Source organism: Phaethon aethereus, assembly GCF_964289735.1.
Source record: "Phaethon aethereus genome assembly, chromosome: 15".
NCBI lineage: Eukaryota > Metazoa > Chordata > Aves > Phaethontiformes > Phaethontidae > Phaethon > Phaethon aethereus.
Genome location: NC_138591.1, coordinates 1,459,604 through 1,479,091, shown reverse-complemented (window position 1 = coordinate 1,479,091; position 19,488 = coordinate 1,459,604). Strand labels below are relative to the sequence as shown.

Below are 19,488 nucleotides of genomic sequence, written 5' to 3'. Positions count from 1 at the left end.
CAGAGCCCAGCGCCCTCTCCCGCCCTTCCGCACGGCGCCACCGACGGTAGCCGGCTCCCTCCACTCTCATTGGTCGTCCGCCTCAGCGGCCCGCCCCCCGCGCTGCTATTGGCCAGGAGCTCGAGGTCACCCCAGGCGCTCCGCGACCCATTGGGCCATCCAGCCGCCCTGGGTGCTTGTTAGGTAACTCGTTAGGCTCCGGTCCGTCCGGGTACGGGCGTCAGAGGTCACCGGGGGACGCAGAGGCTGGGCACCAGAGCCGTCCAACGGCGTCCGGGCCGCGCGCGGTCCCGGAACCCCCGCGCGGCGGCCGCGTTCACCCCCGAGCCCCTCGCGGCGGCCCGTCCATCGGCACGCGGCCCGTTGTTATGACGACACGGCCGTAAAGCCGCCATCTTGGCGGTGCGGCTCGTTGCGACATGGAGGCCGCGATGGCAACGAGTGCGGGGCCGACGGGGCTTACGGCAGCCGCGGCCGAGGAGCGGGAGGGGGCGGCGGCCGCGGGCTCCGGCGCTGCCGCGCCGCCCGCCGGTCCTGCCGCCTTCCTCAGCCTCCCGGCGCCCTTCAGCGAGGAAGGTACCAGGCGCGGGGCGGGCGGTGCCGCCGCGACAGGGCCCCGGCCGGAGACGAGGGGAAAGCGGGGCCTGGGGAGCGGCGAGGCCCGGCGCGGCGGAACCGGCCGCTGCGGCGCTCGGCGTGGGGTGAAGGAGGTCCTGGCCGTGCCGCTTCTGTCAGCGGGGGTCGGGGAGGCGGCTGGCGCGGGGTCTCCCTGCCCCTCTGCGCCCCGTCCCCGCTCCAGAAACCGCCTCATTGCGGGGGAGGAAACATCCTTGGGCAGCCCCTCGCCCCGGGGCCTGACTCTCCTGGCGTAGGAGCTCACCGCAACAAGCAGAGCAAAAGTTTTTGGTGTAAACGCCGCTTGTTAATAGGTGCCGTATTTTCCTAAACCGATGACTGAATTTTAAACCCTAGATGAAGATGATGTGCATAAGTGTGGTCGCTGCCAGTCGGAGTTCACCTCCTTGGAAGAATTTGTGCAACACAAATTACAGAAAGTCTGCCAGCGAGCTCCAGAAGCTTTTGCTGCTGCATCAGCAGGTCTCCTCAACCAAGAAGTACAAAAGGTGACAGCAGGCTTCTCCTCAAGCCGTGGCTCAAAATAATTAGGATGCAACGGTCTGTTGGGTTGGAGGGGAGAGAACAGAATACGATGTTTTTAAAGGTAATTAATAAAACCTTTCTGCTAAAATGTTATCTGTTACAGCAGGTCATTCCTTCTGTCGAGGAGTCGATAACTGTTGCTCATATAGTTGTTGAAGCTTCTTCAATAGCAGAGGAAATCGGCAACGCATCAGCTATAGTAGGTGAGCTTCGAGACGCTTGCCTTTGTACCCCTGCTGGGTAGAAACTTGTTTACTCCTCCAGTGTCCTCTTCGGTTTGGTTTTTGTTGTATCTGCGTATGTGATGCCTTGGTGTTACTGAGCGCTGGGACTTGGGATGGAGCGTTACCTCAGAGATGCGAGAGAGGCATCCCTAGGCCAGCGTTGCAATTCTCTCCGCATTAATACAAATAAAATTTAAAACTCCACTCCAGAAATTTATACTGCAATAGTGAGAACTTTGCGAAGATCCATGTTGTAGGTTTAAAGTACCTGTTTCTCCTCCCCACTTTATGAAATGCTGAAACGGTGAATTGCTCTAGTCACGTAACGCTGTCTTCCATGAAGAACATAAGTGTCCTTGTATCCTTTTCCCAGGTAGTGGGCACATCAAAGAAGTCATTGTTGCAGGAGACCACGTTTTTGAAAACCCAAACGGTCATGTTGATGGAGAAGTCACTGAAGAGCAAGGCAACCCTGATGATCAGGAGCAAGATATCTCCACAGAGCTGATAAAGGTTAAGCTGCTGGTTAACAAAGAAGGGCGATATGTATGTGAATTATGCCAGAAGACATTTAAAACAGTAAGTATCACTTCTACTGTGTTCAGGTTCGTGACTTATTTAGGCTAGCTGTTAACTAAGACACCTCAAGAATCGATAGCAGTGTGCTTCTTTACTGCATGCTACACTTTCAAAAGGGAAGTTCTACTTTTAGGAGTGGTGTTTTTCTTCACAGTTGAAATATAAAATCCTTAACCACTTGGAACACTTTTTAAAACCAAATTCTTTCCGTAGGCCAGCATCCTCAAAGCTCACATGATCACTCACAGCAGCAGAAAGGACTATGAATGTAAACTCTGTGGAACTTCCTTCAGGACAAAAGGGTCTCTGATTCGACACCATCGGCGTCACACTGGTAAGACAGTTCTGCAACTTGTTGCCAGAGTGTGCTGTGTGTGGTTATCCAGCTTCCCTTCCAGTGGAATTTATTGCTGCTTTCCATCTTGTGCTGAGCAGAGACCATTGGGCTCCCCGATGTTTGTGAGGCAACGCAGGGTCCTGGGATAAGCACAGTCTGCTCGCTGTAGCAAGCTGAAAGCGTTCTTCTAGCAGCCTGTCACATAGAGCTAATACTGGCCGCAGTCAGTTTAATACTGATGTTTTGATTCTCGTCATTTCCAGATGAAAGACCTTACAAATGCAAGAAATGTGGGAAGAGCTTCCGGGAATCGGGAGCTTTGACTCGGCACCTGAAATCTCTGACACCTTGCACCGAAAAAATTCGCTTCAACGTGAACAAAGAAATCGTAGTCAATAAAGATGATTTGCCAACAGGTCAGTGATGCTGTCAATACCTGCCTTGTGTCTGATAAAACCAAGCATGCTCTCAGCACTTGAACCATAAATTCTTTCTCAGTTACAAAAAAAACCCCCAAAACATTTCTGTGGTATGCAGTTTATATTTTTTATATAGGCAAAAGCAATGTATAGAGCTAAACTACTAACCTGAAGTGCATGTTGCCAGACATTGACAATGAAGAATGCTTGAGAATCTGGTACTAAGACTGCTTTAACAGGCACCTCATGTTCTAATACACCTTTTTGTAGGGCACAGCAAATTGATGGGTGGCAGTATGGGAAGTGATTCATTGTGCTGCTTTTCTTGAAGGATCCTGTAGTTTGAACACGGACACTGTTTCATCAATAGCGAGTGAATCCATCGAGACCTCACCCGTCATTCATCTCGTGACAGATGCAAAAGGCAATGTTCTTCATGAAGTCCATGTCCAAATGCAGGAACTTCCTGTTGTAGATGCAAAATCGCTGGACCAAGATGTGAGTGCTGTTTCTCTTAAATATCCTTCATGTGTTTTATGCAAAGAAGTATTTTACCTCCATGAACAACATTTTCTTAGGTGTTGATAATAAATCTGTGTGGTGGAAGTAAATGGTTAATTAGCTGCCTTTTCATCTGAGAACACAGAAGGTAAACTCTGCTCTGACCTTGTCTGTCCATCTGCTGCTGCTGAGATTAGCAGCGTGTGTATAGCATACAGGGGGGTATGTAGGGGTCACCACTACATATGGGAAGATACAGAAGGCAAGAGCGTGTTTTTCTTGGCCATTCCCCGCTACGAGACTCTGTGACAGGAGCAAAGAATTATCATCCCTTGGACTATATGTTTTCAGAGTACAGATTCACCTCCTGTTCCTCCCCAGTCCAAGATGATTCCCTTGTTGATCTTTCAACCCTATATCACTGCAGTAGACACCCTAGAAAGAATGACTGTCGTAGCAGTGTTGCTGTTAAAAACGTGCTAACTGCGTATTTGCTGTACCAATTACCGGACTGTTTATTCCTTCAGCAGTCGCATCCTGAGGAGCTGCCATGTGAGGGGGAAGGGAACAGTGAGAATCTGCTGAGGCAGGCCATGAGGAATTCTGGTATCGTGATAGAGAGAGTCACTATGGAGGAAGTGCAAAAGCCAGATGAGCCTGCTGTAGCTGCTACAGAAGAACTAGAAAATGAAGTGGTGGAAGCAGAAGAAGAGCCATGTGGGGAGCAGTGTGTTGAAGTCGAACAAGCGGAGTCTGTATGCTTCTATTCCGTAACTAGATTAATGTTTTAATCTTCTGTGCCTGCACTTAGTTGTGGGCAGCACTGTTTGCCTTGCCACCCCGCACGTTACCCTCAGCGCATCCCTCCGTGTGCCTGGGTCTTTGTGTTACATTTTTCACACGTGCTTTAGGTGTGGTGTTAGTGTGCTTGTGTGCACGCTCTCTTTCTCTCTCCTGTTAACAATATAAATATTTCTCGTCAAAGCTGGAGTATTTAACTGGGAATGTTGTTAGCAATGCTTACTGTACACACTAGACTAGTACAAAAATATTTATGTTGTACTATTTTTCTTTCCAACAGACAGATGCAGAAAGAACAAATGGGTACAAAAGTTATGTTTGCCCTCACTGTAATGAAGCCTTCAGTGAAGCTACTTCCCTCGAAACGCACATCAAAGGTCATTTAGGTAAAGTTCTGCTTGTGCCATTATCTAAAGTGCACTGTGTCTTACTATGATCTTAAGCATAGTACAGCTTGCTTTGTTTCAAATTCCTTGCCTTTACATGGCCATTAGCCATGCAAAATCAATGATGCTTAACATACGAATATGAAAAGGTTGACTTTGGTTGATCTCTAGAATAGAGGGTAAAAGAGATATTAAAAAAAAGTTTCCCTGTCTCAGGGCCTGCACTGCATCCTTGAAAGCAGAATTTTGTGAAGAGGCCAATGAAAAGGTTAGCGAGGCAGAACAGGTTGATAGGCTGGAGCTGCTGCTTGAAAGGCACCAAAGGCTGTAAGAGCAACATTGCAGCAGAATTCACTTATGAATGAGACAAAGCCCATAACACAGTTAAAAATACAATTTCCTTCCTTCTCCAGGTTAAACTTTTTGTAAGGATTTTGCTACAGCACATACTAGATCCTTTTCTGGAAAGGGCTAAAGTGCAGCAGAGGGCCATGCAGTTAGCAGGGTGATGGGATTTTTCCTGCCTTTGGCTGGTGTTCGGCGACGGGCCTGCGTGACCTCCTCAGGCATCAGTTAGCCGTCATCTTCACAGACGGCAGCACTAGCAACTGGCTCAAAACAAGCCTTGCTTCATGTAAGATATGAAGGGAGTAACAACACCATTTTCATTACCCTGATAATGATGACATGAGCCACTGCTGGGGGGTACAAGTGCCTTGTTTTCTTTCTGTGTAGTGGCAGGGAATGCCACTTCCTCTGACACTGTATAGCAGTGCCGTTTGGGTGCAGTAACATCTGCAGAATTTTCCTACTTTGCCTACTGCTGGTTGTCCTGTATCAACTATGTGTTCTCTCTTTCTAGATTACAAGCCTTTTAAGTGTGAGGAGTGTGGCAAAGAGTTCACAAAGGGCTATCTACTAAAAAAGCATCAAGAAGTGCACGTGAATGAACGGCGTTTCCGCTGTGGAGAGTGTGGCAAGCTCTACAAGACCATTGCACACGTGAAGGGGCATCGAAGAGTGCATTCTGATGAGCGGCCGTATTCCTGTCCGAAGTGTGGCAAGCGGTACAAGACGAAGGTGTGCCTCCCTCACAACAGCTTGCCTTCAGATTTTACTTTCCAGAGCCAGGGTTTGGGAGATGTTAGAAGGCTTTGCTCCTGAAAGAACAAATGTCAGCTCACCTACCTCTTATATGATCTGAAGCTCCAGAAGGAGCTTTTGCTTTAGTGGGGAAAAAGAGGGATAGTCTTAATAAAACCTTCACGTTTGTGAAGAAAATGTTCGTGTGTGGAAAAAATTACAAGTCTTTATTGTGTCTTACATGAGAAGAAGTCCTCAAAGATGTTGACTTTTACCCTGAAACCTAAAATACTGCTTGCCCGAGTTTGTTCCCTTTAGCTGCCCTTCTCGTGCCTCTCTCTTTGTACAGAATGCCCAGCAAGTTCATTTTCGTACGCACTTAGAAGATAAGCCTTATGTCTGTCAGTACTGCAGTCGGGGCTTTCGGGAGAAGGGCTCGCTGGTCCGCCACATCCGCCATCACACGGGGGAAAAGCCTTTCAAGTGTTACAAGTGCGGGCGGGGGTTTGCAGAGCACGGCACTCTCAACAGGCACTTAAAAACCAAAGGTGAGATGGCAAAGCTTGTCTGCGTCAGGGTGGGGGTGTGTGTGTTGTTCTAGGATTTGGCTTGGACAAGCTGCTTTTTGGCTCAATGGTAATGATTTTTCAGAGTGGATCTAATGACCTTCGTCCAAGGCTATTTGTTTTTCTGCATCTCGGTTGCATCAGAAGATGTATTATTATTTTTTTTCATCTATATTAATGAATATTTCTACTGTCATCTTTCTGACAAAAAATTATGCTGAACAAACATCCATAGAACAGTTCTAATATAAAATCTAGATGATCTAAATAAAGAGAAAGATAACCAAGACCAGTATTTGCATTAAGAATCTAACTGCAGGAATGCTGTAGGATCCCTGCTCCAAACTCTGGCTTAAGTGATCTCTGCAATGTCACCACTGCCTTAAGTGGGGAAGACAGACCTTGTACCATACAAGAGTCTACCCCAAATTGTGAAGTGGTTCTGTTCCAAGGCTATACACAAAGAGGGAGAAAATTAACGTTTTCGCCAAGTAATGCCAGAGAGAGCTTGATTTCTGCATTGGGGAAGAGGTGAGAAGACTGTAAAACTTAGGATGTGGCACATGTTGTTCTGGTTAAACTTGCCAATTGGTTTTTTTGGCATTAAATTTGTCCTAATTTTGGGAGGTTATGAAATCCTGTAAAAACACAAAGTGTGGATGTTCTGCAAGGAAAATGTCTTAAGTAGAGTAAGTTCTCACACATAATCTTGTTTGCTTGGATTAGTTGTACTGGACCTGCTGGTTCTTCAGCTCCTAAGCACGGATTTTTAAGCTTCTTCAGGTAGTGATGATGATGTATTGAGATTGTAAAGGACAATACAAGTTTACTAGAGGAAAAAAAAAAGTTTCCTAGGTAGATACTGAAATGTAATGCGTAAGCAGAAAAGATACACAACTTGAAGTATACCAAAGGTCTTACTGTATATTCTTCACATACAGCTTTTGAAATCCTATATGGTTTTACACTTCTGAATTTAGTTGTGTATTTTTTTTGAAATTGCACTGGACAATGGCTCTGCTCGAGGCTCAGTTCTGTGGTCTGGCATTACATAGGCCTCTTGTAGGCCATTACTTGGCGTGTCTTGGTACGATCAGAGCCTGTTGTCTGACTGCTGGTCACCTGTCAGTGGCATCCCGTTAAAGGGGTCTCGTTTGTGTTGCACAGAATTTTCCAGGTACTCCTGTCTTTGAGATAGTTATGAAAAATAATATTTTTCTGGTGTCTTTGAAATACCATTCAGGTGGCTGCCTCCTTGCTTTGAAAGAGGTGGAAGAAGTGATGGTGTCTGAGGAAAGTCAGTCAGCTGACAACTTAGCTGCAACAGTCATTTCTGAAGATCCTCACACTGTTTTGGTAGAGTTTTCTTCAGTGGTGGCGGACACTCAGGAATACATCATTGAGGTAAGAAGTGGGGCAAACAGCCTTCTCATTCTGAAATTAGCATGGTATTCTGTCAGTAAAAACTGCAGCTGTGGGTGTTCCTTGTCTAGGCTTTTGGTAGAAGGTAAAACAGGATCTATCCCATGCTACCCCTGCCTGCATGACCCTAGGAATAAGTAGGATTAATCTTGTTCAGCAGGAGAGCACTGGGAGCCTACTTCACCACGCCTCTGAAGTCCTGCACATAATGTAGGCAGGAAATTGAGAAGCAGGGAAGACTTACAGTAGTTCATCAGGAGGCTGAGACCGAGAACTTCTGACTGTACCAGATGTTATTTCCTCGCAAACTTGCTTCAGCTTTCCCTCAACTTTTACCTAGTCTTTTTTCCCATTTCTGTTCATCTTATTTTGTCTGAAATAATCTCTGGTGTTTTTAACTGGCTGTGGCAACTGAAAGCAATAAATTACACAGTACTCATGACAGTACACAGCCAGTACTCATGCGTGTAGAGTAACACAATTCATTTATTGAGTGGCTTTAATGCTGCCATACTTAACATTTCTCCTGTTGGTAACAGCCGCAAAATCTGCCAGTTGGCCGAGTCCTGCTGAGAGAGGATATTTTCTTTCAGTTATTTGTGAGCACTTTGCATTACTTGTAAGTAGGCTCGCAGTAATGAGATTTGGAGGGAATTTCAAGGAGGAGTTGTCTTTAGAGTAGCTACTGCATCGTGGGGGCAACAGAAAGACTTTTGTAAAGGATCTTAGTGTCTTATACCTCGGTAATAGAAGTTTTTTTGTAATAATCTAAAAAGGGCATCATCATATTTTGTCTTTCAAGACTGCTTCCGAAGACATGGAGACCAGTGAAGCTACTGAAATAATAGAGGGAACAAGACATGAGGTAAAGCAGCCACATAAACCATTGTTTTGGGGACTTGCCATAGATGAAATTAATGACTTTTAGTGTCTAAAAGTCATGTGAAATAAACCCAGCTTCAAATAATTAATTTACATACCTCTGTCATTGTGCATACCTGCCTGTATAAAAGCATAATACTGGTTATACTGGGTTTGACTGAGCTCTGTTAACCCCAGATCCTCTCAGCGGTGGTTGCTAGTGACTTGTATGTCTTCGCACAGGGCAGCATAGCTGCCAGCTAAGTAGAATTGTGCAATAACACTTCACCCTTGAGGAAATGATCCTCTTAAGGCATTCCTGAATGCTAGAAATAACGGTTGCTGCAAAGTCAGAGACTGACTAGGATCTTGACTTGCAGTCAGTTGGTTTAAATGTCTGGGCGTTCATTGTTACAATTCTTCTATAAACAGTAGTTTGACTTTCTGTAGAAGTAACTTGCTGGCGAAACATCTTTAGTAATGGTGTGACACGTTCTAGGAGTCTGCTGTTCTTGGGGTGATGAGAACTTCAGTGAACAGCTGGAGGAAATTGGAATTAAACGCTGCTTGTTGTACTGCCCTGCTGTCACCTAGCACTGTTTATGGTGATGGTAACTGTCTGTACTTATAACAGCATACAACACACCGAGAAATAACGTGGCCTCTTTTCTCTTCATGTAGGTCGACAGCCACATTATGAAGGTTGTGCAACAAATAGTAAATCAAGCAAACTCTGGTCACCAGATCATTGTACAGAACGTCACTGTGGCAGAAAACTCTGAAGTAACCACAGATGCTGCAGACACCATCACCATCGCGACCCCCGAAAGCCTTACGGAGCAGGTCGCTATGACACTGGCTTCCGCCATCGGAGAAGGAGCAGTGCTGACTACGGAGGGTAGCATCGAGACCGAAGAAGCAACGGTGACGATGGTGGCATCCGAGGACATTGAAATAATGGAACATGCAGGAGAGTTTGTGATCGCCTCCCAGGAGGGGGAGGTGGAAGTCCAGACTGTGATTGTGTAATGATCAGCATGCAGCTAGTGACAGATGTTAATGCAAAACTTACTATTTTTCTCCAGTTTGGGGAATTTGATCAGTCCTAAGTTTGCCATTATAATTGTTCAGAGAGCAAGGGAGAGAATGCTTCTGTAGGTAAGTGGCTTAACAGGATGGTACAATCCCAAGATGTTTTCTGTTTAAAATGGAAATAACAGTAGTTAAAAACCTCCACGTGGTTATACTGTGGAAGTGATTGATATGCCATATTTGACAGTCTCAGTATTCTGTACAGCTGCCTCAAATAAAGGAAGATCCTTTGCAAAGCATTTACCTCTGACCACAGGACAGTAGTGTTCTGGTGTTTAGATTTAAAAGGATTCAGAAAGTGAAGCAAGTATGTAAGGTCTCATAAGAGACCACTTAATCATATGCATTTAAAACAAACCAAGAAAACCAAACCTAAGGAGTTCTGGTGTGCATTCACCACCACTCAAAAACTTTCATGCCTTTAACCTTGCTACTTTAGTCCTCCTGATGCATGGTACTGCAGTATTTTTATTTTATATCCTGGACAAGTAGCCTTATGTACTGGTCTATGAAAGAATGCATCATTGTACCCTTGTAATGCCAGACAGGCTACTCTGAGAGCTAGTCTGTTGGTATGTAAAGCCATATTGTATATGATTTAAAAAAAAACCCAACACAACCATATATGGATTTTTAATTACATATTGTACAGATTCGGCATGTAAATAAATACATTTTTTAAAATAAAATTATTTAAAGTTCTTACTGTATTTTTCCAATTTCTGCTCTATTATCACTGAGAAGAATTTCTGTAAGGAGAAAAGGGCCAAAGAAACCTTCATCGCTGGGTGAGTCAAACATGCTGTTTTTCCCTAAACAAACGCATGCAAGCTTCTGAAAGCAGCCAGTACATCTCTGCTTTGGAGATCTTTCAAGGGATTTCAGAAGGTTACTTGCATAGCTCTAAGTTTACTTTGGCCTTCCACCGCTAAGGCAGAGGGTTTTCTGGAGGGACGCTGATGAAGTGCCTTTCAGTGTTCATCTAGAGAACCCCTGTACGCAAGTGGAGGACGATGTTACTGCTGTGCTTTTGAAGTGACCTGTTCAGTGACTGCAGGGGGGAACCCTAGGAACAGCCTCAAAACCTCTAACTTTCCCTGCTGCAAAATGCCCAAAATACAAGCAAATGCCTAAGACATGGTTGAGATTCGCCTGTGACCAGATATATCAAACAATGGAATAAAGATAAGAAATGCCAGAAGGATTAAGTCTGTAATCTGCCAGGACCTGAACGTCCAGAGCTCAGTATCAAATTTCTGATGCCCTTTTCAGGACACCGAACTTCTGTCCAGAAGTCCACCATTTTCATGACTCTATGGCTGAAACAGCATCTTATCTGAATGAGCTGAAAACAGGTATCAAGAGACTCAGCAGGTAGGAGAAGTAGCCCTTTTAGTAGTTTCCTTTCTGAAATTAAGGTACTCTATGCTAGTACAAGTTTGCAGTAGAACATGGTTTCTGCAGGTTAAAATTCTGCCAGTAATCGGGGTTTTTCAGCTAAATACATCCAACCTATTTTACACATTGTTAACATTAATGGGTTAATCATTTACCAAACAAAGGTACTCACAAAAAGATGAAGCTTCCTCAAAGTTCACAGCAGCTCTTTGTTAGCAGTTTCCCTTGCAAGTGCACGCACAGAGGAAAAGATTCACTTCAGTAAGATGGACCAAACTTGCCTCTCCATACCAGCAAATTCACTGCTGGTCCCTCTAACGAGGAGACAAGAGGACTAAGCTTAACCTCAGAGATCTCACCAAGTGAAGTATCTTAACTAGTGCTCTGCTGAGGCATTGTTAATCAGAAAACTGCAGTCAGCTGTGAGTTACTGTTTTCCTGCCAGGGAGAAAAAAGGTGAATAACCGACAAATAGGTGCCACTTTCACATGTGTGGCATTGCTATTTTCCTGTAAAGTCTCCTGCAGTAAGACCTAATATGTACCAAAGTAACTTAGAAACTCAGTTTGCCTACTATACAGTGGTATATATTATGCAGCACACAAAACAGTAACCATTAAAAAAAAATAATTCCTTTCATCTGTGTTTCTTAGCTGAACTTAACTCTAGTCCAGCTTGCTTCTGTACGGTGGTTGTAAGAGGCCACTCTCACAACTGCTACGAGTTAGTGTTACAGATAAACTTGGCAGAATTCTAGTTTTTTGAAGATGGGTCAGCTTTATGAAAACATAGTTTCCAATTGCTTAATTGAAATACAGTAATCTTTTTACAGAAGTTGTTTGGGGCGTCAAAGCACACTGCTGAAATAAAGTATTACAAATTAAAGTGCATTAAAAATGCACTTACAAAGAATAGTATCTTCATGTTTTCTTCTTTCTTTCCAAAACTGTAGGAGGCTTAAAGATTTCCTTTAAATTCACCCAGACTCCTTTAGAATAAATGTTTTTGTAGACAACTCGTCTGCCATGAGGCTGCAGTGTTAGATGGTGGGAACACCCATATCTCCTGGATTTATACCATTCATTGGAAGTTTGGTTGGTTAAGACCAAATATAGATTGAAGCAGCAGTATGCAGCCAGTACGAGTGTGAGGAGAATAACAAAACCAAGCATGAAGACAATCCTAGGAAAAGTCAAGAAAAGGTGCTGCAAAGAAAGAAAATGATGGCTTAGTTAAAAAGTTGGAGCATTAAATCACAGGGAAGCATGTGACCACTGCAACACGCCAGCTGAAATGCACAGCCATACACACACGTAACTGTGCGGCCCCAGAAACAAGGTCATAGCCCTATCCCCCATCCAGCTCTGCGAAGGTCTGTTCCTGACTGAATCCTTAAGTAGAGCATGAAGATTTCCAGAAATTTATTTCCTCGCAAGCCTCGCTAATATGCAGGGGTATTTTCTACACCCGTCTATCTCTGAATGTTTGTATTTCATAGGGGAGCTTTGCTTGTTTGTTTTTTGTTGTTTTTTTAATTTAAAAAGTCATTAATGCAAATCATCTGAAAACCAACTGCCACACGAGAAGGCTACAATCTGGTACAACTTCAGGTTTTGCTAACATGATACAGTTGAAGCAGCTCTTTTCTGAGTTAAATTCCAATACTGGGGCGTGGTAATGGTACCTCTCAAACATGAGCAAACACTCCCTGACCAAGATCCCTTTGCAAGAGTCCAAGGCTGAAACATCTGTTGTCTAGGATGGGGAAAAGATAAAGCATTTACTACTTATCACCTCACTGCCATACTGCAGAAAGGGATTGAAATGCAAATGACTCAAGTGCTAGAGAGACTCAAAGTCACCCTTTGCTTGTATGTGAGAGAAAATACTCAAGTATCTAAATTCCAGGGTAGTAGGGTCCTGCTTTACCATCTCTGTGAAGATACCTCAAGGACTGTCAACTGTTTCCTAAACATTTCTACAGGGGATGGTCACTGGAATGTAAAGTCATTCTTTCTGAACCAGGTCTGCTGAGTGAAAGCAGCCTGGAGACAGAAATAAAAAAAAAATGGGGGAGTGGAAAGAAGTGCTATGAGAAAAATCCCATATTTGTAAAGTATTCTGCAATGGCAGTTTTCTAAACTTAATTAGCTGTGTAAAGTTGGTAAAAACACTGCAGTCTGTCCACATCCTGCCTGTGAGAACAGGTGGACTGACAACATTCCTGAAAGCAAAGACTGAGGTAAACCCAGACAGCATAAACTTACCTGAATGAGAAAGAGAATCTCAACAGCACGCTCTTGTCCTCGGTCATCAACGTAACTCCCATGCATCATATTTGACAGCAGCACCACTTGGATGAGAAATGCTGCTGTGATGATTGCAATGGTTGCAGCCATGGCAGTCAGTGTGAAGAGGTAAAGGAAGAAATACTTTGCATTGAAGGCACCAATGCAGTTGTTGACCCACACACAGTGGTGATCAAAACGATGTACACAGATGCTGCAGAAACCTGATGAGGAGTGAGTGACAAGACAGTTGTCACTTGTTTTTTCAGTAATCGATTTTTACACAGTTTAGGATAGTCTTTCATCTGAGAAAATCTTAAAATTATAGTCATGATTTAGCTGATAGCTTTTTAAGCAAATACATTAATTTCAACTGCATACCATAAACCCCCTCAACACTAAAAACAGACATGTATCTCATTTCCTCTTTTATTCATCAAGACTGCAGCTCAAAGACTTCGGTTTCTCTGACAGTACCGCCTAGCAAAGCATATGAAAGGTAGAGATTGTAGCTCCCAGCTTTATTTTAGATTGTAACAGCAAATTCTGCAAGAGAAACACAAAATCCTGAACCCAGGTCTTGACAGGTGATCAATTTTCATTTAATGTCTAGATGCTAAATAGCTTGCCTGTTCTTGATCCAGAATGATACCCTTGGAACTGGTAATTTCTGCAAGAAGAAATAGTAGCAAAACAGTTCTATGGATGGGCAAAGGGCAGCTGTGGTCTGGGAGCCCAGAGAAATGAACAAAATCCTCTGTGCACCGAGCTGGGTAACAGAACAGATGTAGTGTGGACTGCAGTTATTGATGGGAAATTAATGTGGGAAAGTATTACTGTTACGCTTATCAAGGAAGTTAAGGTTCTTACTGCAATGTTTTGATCTGGCTGGCTTCTCCATCTTGCACGTAGGACACACGATGCCTTTCTGAAATAATACACCATCATATGCATAAATCTTAATCAATGATGCATGATTTGATTTTGTTACTATACCTGTGAAAGAAAAGAGAAAAATAGTAAAGGTAATGGTGTTTGTAACATTTTTTTGAGGTTCTGTTTTCAAACAGCTACAGCTCACAATCAGCAGGAGCTTACCAGGATTGGCCTGGGAGCAGAGAATGAAGTAGCCCATGTTCCCAGCCAGCAGCAGGTAGGGCAGCAGCAGGAGGAGGAGGTGGAACTGCAGCTCCCAGCAGTAAACAAACACTTCCCATGTGTATTCCCCATACACTGCAGCTTGCAAGGCTATGTGCAGGACAACAAACAAACAGCTTCTGTAACAGAAAGGGGAGAGTCTTTTTAGTACTCAGCATCCTGATTAACAGGTCAAGTACACTCAGAGGTTATCAGCAAAGACTTTCCAAATGCAAGGAGACACCTCTTTTAGGTTTTCAGGCCAGCGTGGATGGCATATTAATAGTGTTTTCTCCACCCAAAGGCTTATCCTTCTCTTCTTCCCTCCTTTAAATATGCCAGCTAAATTCACTTCCATTATTGGCATGTCCTTTGGATTTTTTTCCCCATCAGTAGAGTCAAGTACAGTCTCATAATCCCTTGGTGCTGACAAAATATGCCACAGCAATAGGCCACAAAACATTCTGCCAGAAGGCATCTGCTGTGTGCTGCTCTGAAAGCAAGGAAAACCCCAGTGAAAGGTAATCTTAAAAAAACTGTAAAAATATATAAGCAGCTGTTACGAAATAAGCATGGCAGGAGGTTAGCAATGGCGAACACTAGTTCCAACCTGTCAGCAGACTGCAGCTGTGTGAGGCATGTTGCACAACCGTTTGGTGTGCAGGTGTGTTTGGGATGCATCATACTGAGCAACAACTTTCAGCAGCCTGGCAAACAGATACTCAGATAAGCCACACATTAGGAGAGCAATGTTGACTTACTACAGGTTTCTGCATTCTAAATCAGTTTGCTGGGCTCCTACTACGAGTTTGAAATAACTAGTGATGTGTATTTCATTACAGCATCAAGTCCATTGCAGATGAGCTCTCCTCTACTGCTCTCCCCTACACCATTTCTGTGTGCAATCCAGCAGGATCCTGCGGAGTCTCCTCTCAACTGCAGGGCTACAAGAAGACACCCTCTAGTGCTGCGCCTCACTGGACATCTGCATGAACCGAAAAATCTCTCGCTTGAATGAGGCGATGCAGTCGAAGGGTGTGCGTGGAGGATCAAAGAGCCTCCAGCGCACAGCATAATCTACCAATGACAACTACACCAAGCTCATCAGATAATTGCTCTGTTGCTGACTGCACGTTTGACAGTGTAACTGCTCTCTCTTGGGCTGCATTAACAGCAGAGAGTCTGCACAGCAGGCAGCAAAACAACTGCAGAGCACATTCAACAGCTGTAGATGTTAACGCCCCTGAAGTGTTTGTCATCCTGGAGTTAGTTGCTGCCCCCACAGGAAAGGTATTTAAATACTTTCTGAAGCAGATCCTAAAGCACCGAAGTTTACAGGACACTACAAAATTCACCTTAATACAGCAGGCTGCACATTGGCAGCTGTGCAGCTTCCCCTTGAGCCACCTGGATATCCAAGCTGCTGGACTAGGACTAACAGGATTTGAAGGAGAGGATGGGGATCACTAGCTCTGTCTACACTCAATCTGCAGCTGCCAGAGAGTCTGTTGTAATTCTCGTGTGGATGCAATCTCCCACCCGTGTGACCAACATCTGTTACACTGGAAGCTACTGAGCCACATTGTCTTTATTTGTCAATATGTTCAAATATTTCAGGGTACCATCTTCTACACAACAAGCAAGAAACAGAAAGACAACAGTGTGGCAAACCTTAAAGGGAGTCTGTAATCCCCGACAAGCACTCCTAATGAAGACAGATAATACTGAAAGCTCTGATGATGGCAGGAGGTCAGCCATAGTAACCAGAAATACTAGTAAAAGAATGTCAAAAGCATTAAAAAAAAAAAAAGTACAATACCTTGTGTGGAAAAGCCTGTGAAGTGCCCTCTGTGTCACTCTCTGGAACCGTGTGGGGATTACAAATGACAATATCTGAAGCAAATGAAAACACCGTGTTACCTGAATTGCGCATTGCTTCTGCCTTGTGGAAAGTTCAAATAAAAATACAAGTCACCTAATTCCTCAGTTACATATCTGTAGCTGTATCACTGGGGAGGAAGCTAATTTTCATGGGCCTCTGAGCTCCTAAGAATACAGGCAGGCATGTTGCTGGGGTTTTCAAAATGGGAATGAGGTTCTATATTCTCGGGAGCCCAGCAGACACAAACAAATGTATCTGGGTTAAGGTGTGAAAGTTATAAGAAGCTTATATTGGGTTATAGACTGGGTAACTGGTTAAGCAGGTGATAGAACTGAGCAATTTCTGAACTACAAATGCTTCATCAGGACATCTGAGAGATGCAGGCAGAGATAAGCAAAGGGATAAAGCCCACTATCCTCCAGAAAAAGGGAAAAAACCCCACAACCCAACCAAAAAAACAAAGAACCCCCACCAAAACCGAAAAATCCACAGTTCCTTCAACTACAGTTATGATACAGTCTGATAAATCTGTATCTATCTAACTGCCGTTTCAAAAACACAATGAAGAAGAAAACTGCCCATCTTCATTCAGTGAAAACCTCAGCAATAGTCTGTGACTGCGGAATTGTTTGACTCTCTTCTTCAGAAGATGACAGATCTCTATAGCAACACGCTGCTCCATCAGTGGTGGAGGAATTGGAGCAGCTGAGCCTATTTCTAGCTGACATGGAAAGAAAATATGCAGTGAGAGCTTCTTGTCTCAGATGTGAAAGACCAGAAGGCAAAAAGCATATGTAAAGTTGAGAAGATGTTAAATATTTTTAACTGGTACGCCTCATATCAGCACTTCAAGTGACAAGTTTTTCTAAATGTGTACTGCAATAGGAAACACATTAACTAGACAGAAAAGCAACCTGCATGCAATTGCAAAATTCAAATTTAAATTACCTGTTTGTGTGTTAGTACAGCCTAACATTACATTCAACGTCCATTATTCCCCCACATAAAGTACAGCAGCCCCCTGTATTTTAGCCATTCCTCACGCCAAAGCAAAAGGCTCTTACAAATACGATTTGTGCTTGCAGTGAGGACAAAAGTAGGAGAGAACGAGAAGACCTGTACAATGAATACAACCACCTCACACAATTGAACCGCTGGCAGCAAGGAAAACAAGACCGGAGGCTGGAAGCTGACACGCCACAGAGCTAGGAAGAGCTGTGCTCTGTGCAAGTTAATTATTTCATATTGCTCACAATGAATACTTTAAAGGACCTTACGGGAGTGCAGTCAAACAATTTCAACAAACTTCCAGGCTTACACACTTCATTCACTACAATCAGAAATTAATTTAAAATACAGTGATAGGATTAACTATATTTACTTCATGCGTACAAGTATCGATTACATTTCTCCAGACAGTGACTTGACATCACAGCAGTATTTTAATTGCTGATTGTTACATGTTTCATAGAAGCAGCTATTAAGAAATGTGGGAACATAATAAATTTCTCTGCACAGTGATATGCGTGTCTATAAAACAAAATTTAAAAAAGTATAATACTAGTAATAAAAGCCAAAGTCTGTTTAGACTAATGTAAACAGCATTAAATATTATTTACAATTTAAATGATACTTCTCTTATCGTTTCCTTTTTTTCCTTCTTCATTCAGACACAGTCCAATAGACAGAGAAATAAGCTACTGACTTTTCAATTCATTCCCTGTTTTTACAAGAAAATGCCAATTCCAAATCCTCTTTTAAAGCTCTTCACTCCTCTGTCTGTCTTAGGAAACAACAGCCTGCAGCACTATTACATACTCACGTTAAAGAGCTTCCCCTAAAATACGTGCTACCAGTTATAATTTTCTCCTTGTTTTAATTCTCAAACCTCCCCCTACCCTTTTCCTCTCAATGTGAGCAGCAAATACCATAACACTGCAAATACTTGGGGCCTCATTATTATTTAATTTCTCAAAGCTGACATGTTATGGTGTTGCTAAACAATGTACTTTCAGCATCGTTAAGAAGTTCCATCCTTACTACTACCCTGTGGTGACTGCAGCCAGCCAGACCAACACATGCAAGAACAGCAGCTGTAAGACACAAATGGTTTTTTACTACCTGCTTGGGCAGGATCTCATCAGCCGAAATGAAGCATACTTCTGTTTCCAATCCTAATGAGCACTGACTTGACAGCAGTTGTCAAAATAGCACGAAATATGGAACAGAATCATAAAATCGTTTAGGTTGGAAAAGACCTTTCAGATTATCAAGCCCAACTGTTAACCTAACACTGCCAAGCTCAACACTAAACCATGTCCCTAAGTGCCACATCTACACGTCTGTTAAATACCCCCAGGGATGGTGACTCCACCAGTTCCCTGGGCAGCTTGTCCCAATACTCGATAACCCTTTCAGTGAAGAAGTCTTTCCTAATATCCAATCTAAACCGCCCCTGGCACAACTTGAGGCCACTCCCTCAGCTGCTCCTCATTAGACTTGTTCTCCCGACCCCTCACCAGCTTCATTGCCTGTCTTTGGACACACTCCAGCACCTCAGTGTCTTTCTTGCAGTGAGGGGCCCAAAACTGAACACAGTATTTGAGGTGCGGCCTCACCAGTGCAGAGTACAGGGGGGATCACCGCCCTACTCCTGCTGGCCACACTACTGCTGATACAAGCCAGAGTTCTATCGGCCTTCCTGGCCAATAGACCAGTTCTTGTGAATACACCGTATCATCACTCTAACCACATATACTAGCAGTTTTTATAAAGGAGAAATACAGCAGTTGCATGAATTCTAGCACAACGACCACAACAGGAGCTGTTCATCGCTCTGAAAGGTCAGTTCTTTACCTGGGTTGCACCATGGACACTTCGTGTGAGGAAACTCTCCTTCCTTCCCGAGCAGATGCAGAGTAGGGCAGTAGTAGTGAGAACAAAACACAAGTAAATCAAGAAGAGTGTCAGAAAGTCCATCCTGAGCCCCGCAACGTACCAGAAGCAGCTTGTTAGTGCCCCTCGGTGCCAGGCATCCGCAGCAGCGCCTGGGCCTAGCCGTGCTTCGCACCCCTCACTCACTGCTCCGCAGCAATCATAGAACCATTAAGGTCGGAAACGACCTCTAAGATCATCAGTGCAGCAGCTCGGGGTCCAGCCAGCGCACCCCGGCCCCCTCCACGAGAGCACAGGCTTTATTTCAACATTTTACGTGGTTTCTGCACGGCCCGGGACCCTGCGACAAGACCTGCCTGCGGCCTCCGAGCCCCGGGGCAGCAGGAGCGCCCGGGCTGCCCTGGGGACATGGCCGAGGCCTGCGGGGCGTCGAGGGCGCCGGTCTCGAGGGCCGGC

At 44.2% G+C, this 19,488-nt stretch overlaps 2 protein-coding genes across 2 annotated transcripts; one reads left to right on the top strand and one right to left on the bottom strand.

The window, feature by feature from the left end:
- Window positions 1–419: 419 nt before the first annotated feature.
- E4F1 (E4F transcription factor 1) lies at window positions 420–9,369 on the top strand (the record flags this gene model as incomplete). The annotated part of the gene is made up of 14 exons (XM_082006885.1): window positions 420–576; window positions 973–1,124; window positions 1,265–1,364; window positions 1,759–1,964; window positions 2,178–2,298; window positions 2,565–2,717; window positions 3,052–3,218; window positions 3,749–3,976; window positions 4,303–4,408; window positions 5,271–5,488; window positions 5,841–6,039; window positions 7,301–7,461; window positions 8,282–8,344; window positions 9,022–9,369. 14 exons carry the CDS (start codon window positions 420–422, stop codon window positions 9,367–9,369), a joined length of 2,379 nt encoding a protein of 792 aa, XP_081863011.1.
- A 2,381-nt stretch (window positions 9,370–11,750) lies between these two features.
- Window positions 11,751–19,122, bottom strand: ZDHHC4 (zDHHC palmitoyltransferase 4; the record flags this gene model as incomplete). Its single annotated transcript, XM_082006890.1, has 6 exons — window positions 18,994–19,122; window positions 16,075–16,148; window positions 14,217–14,395; window positions 13,989–14,114; window positions 13,098–13,342; window positions 11,751–12,035 (listed from the first exon to the last, which is right to left on the bottom strand). The coding sequence occupies exons 1-6, from the start codon at window positions 19,114–19,116 to the stop codon at window positions 11,751–11,753; spliced, it is 1,032 nt and encodes a 343-aa protein (XP_081863016.1). The 5' UTR covers window positions 19,117–19,122.
- Window positions 19,123–19,488: the final 366 nt, after the last annotated feature.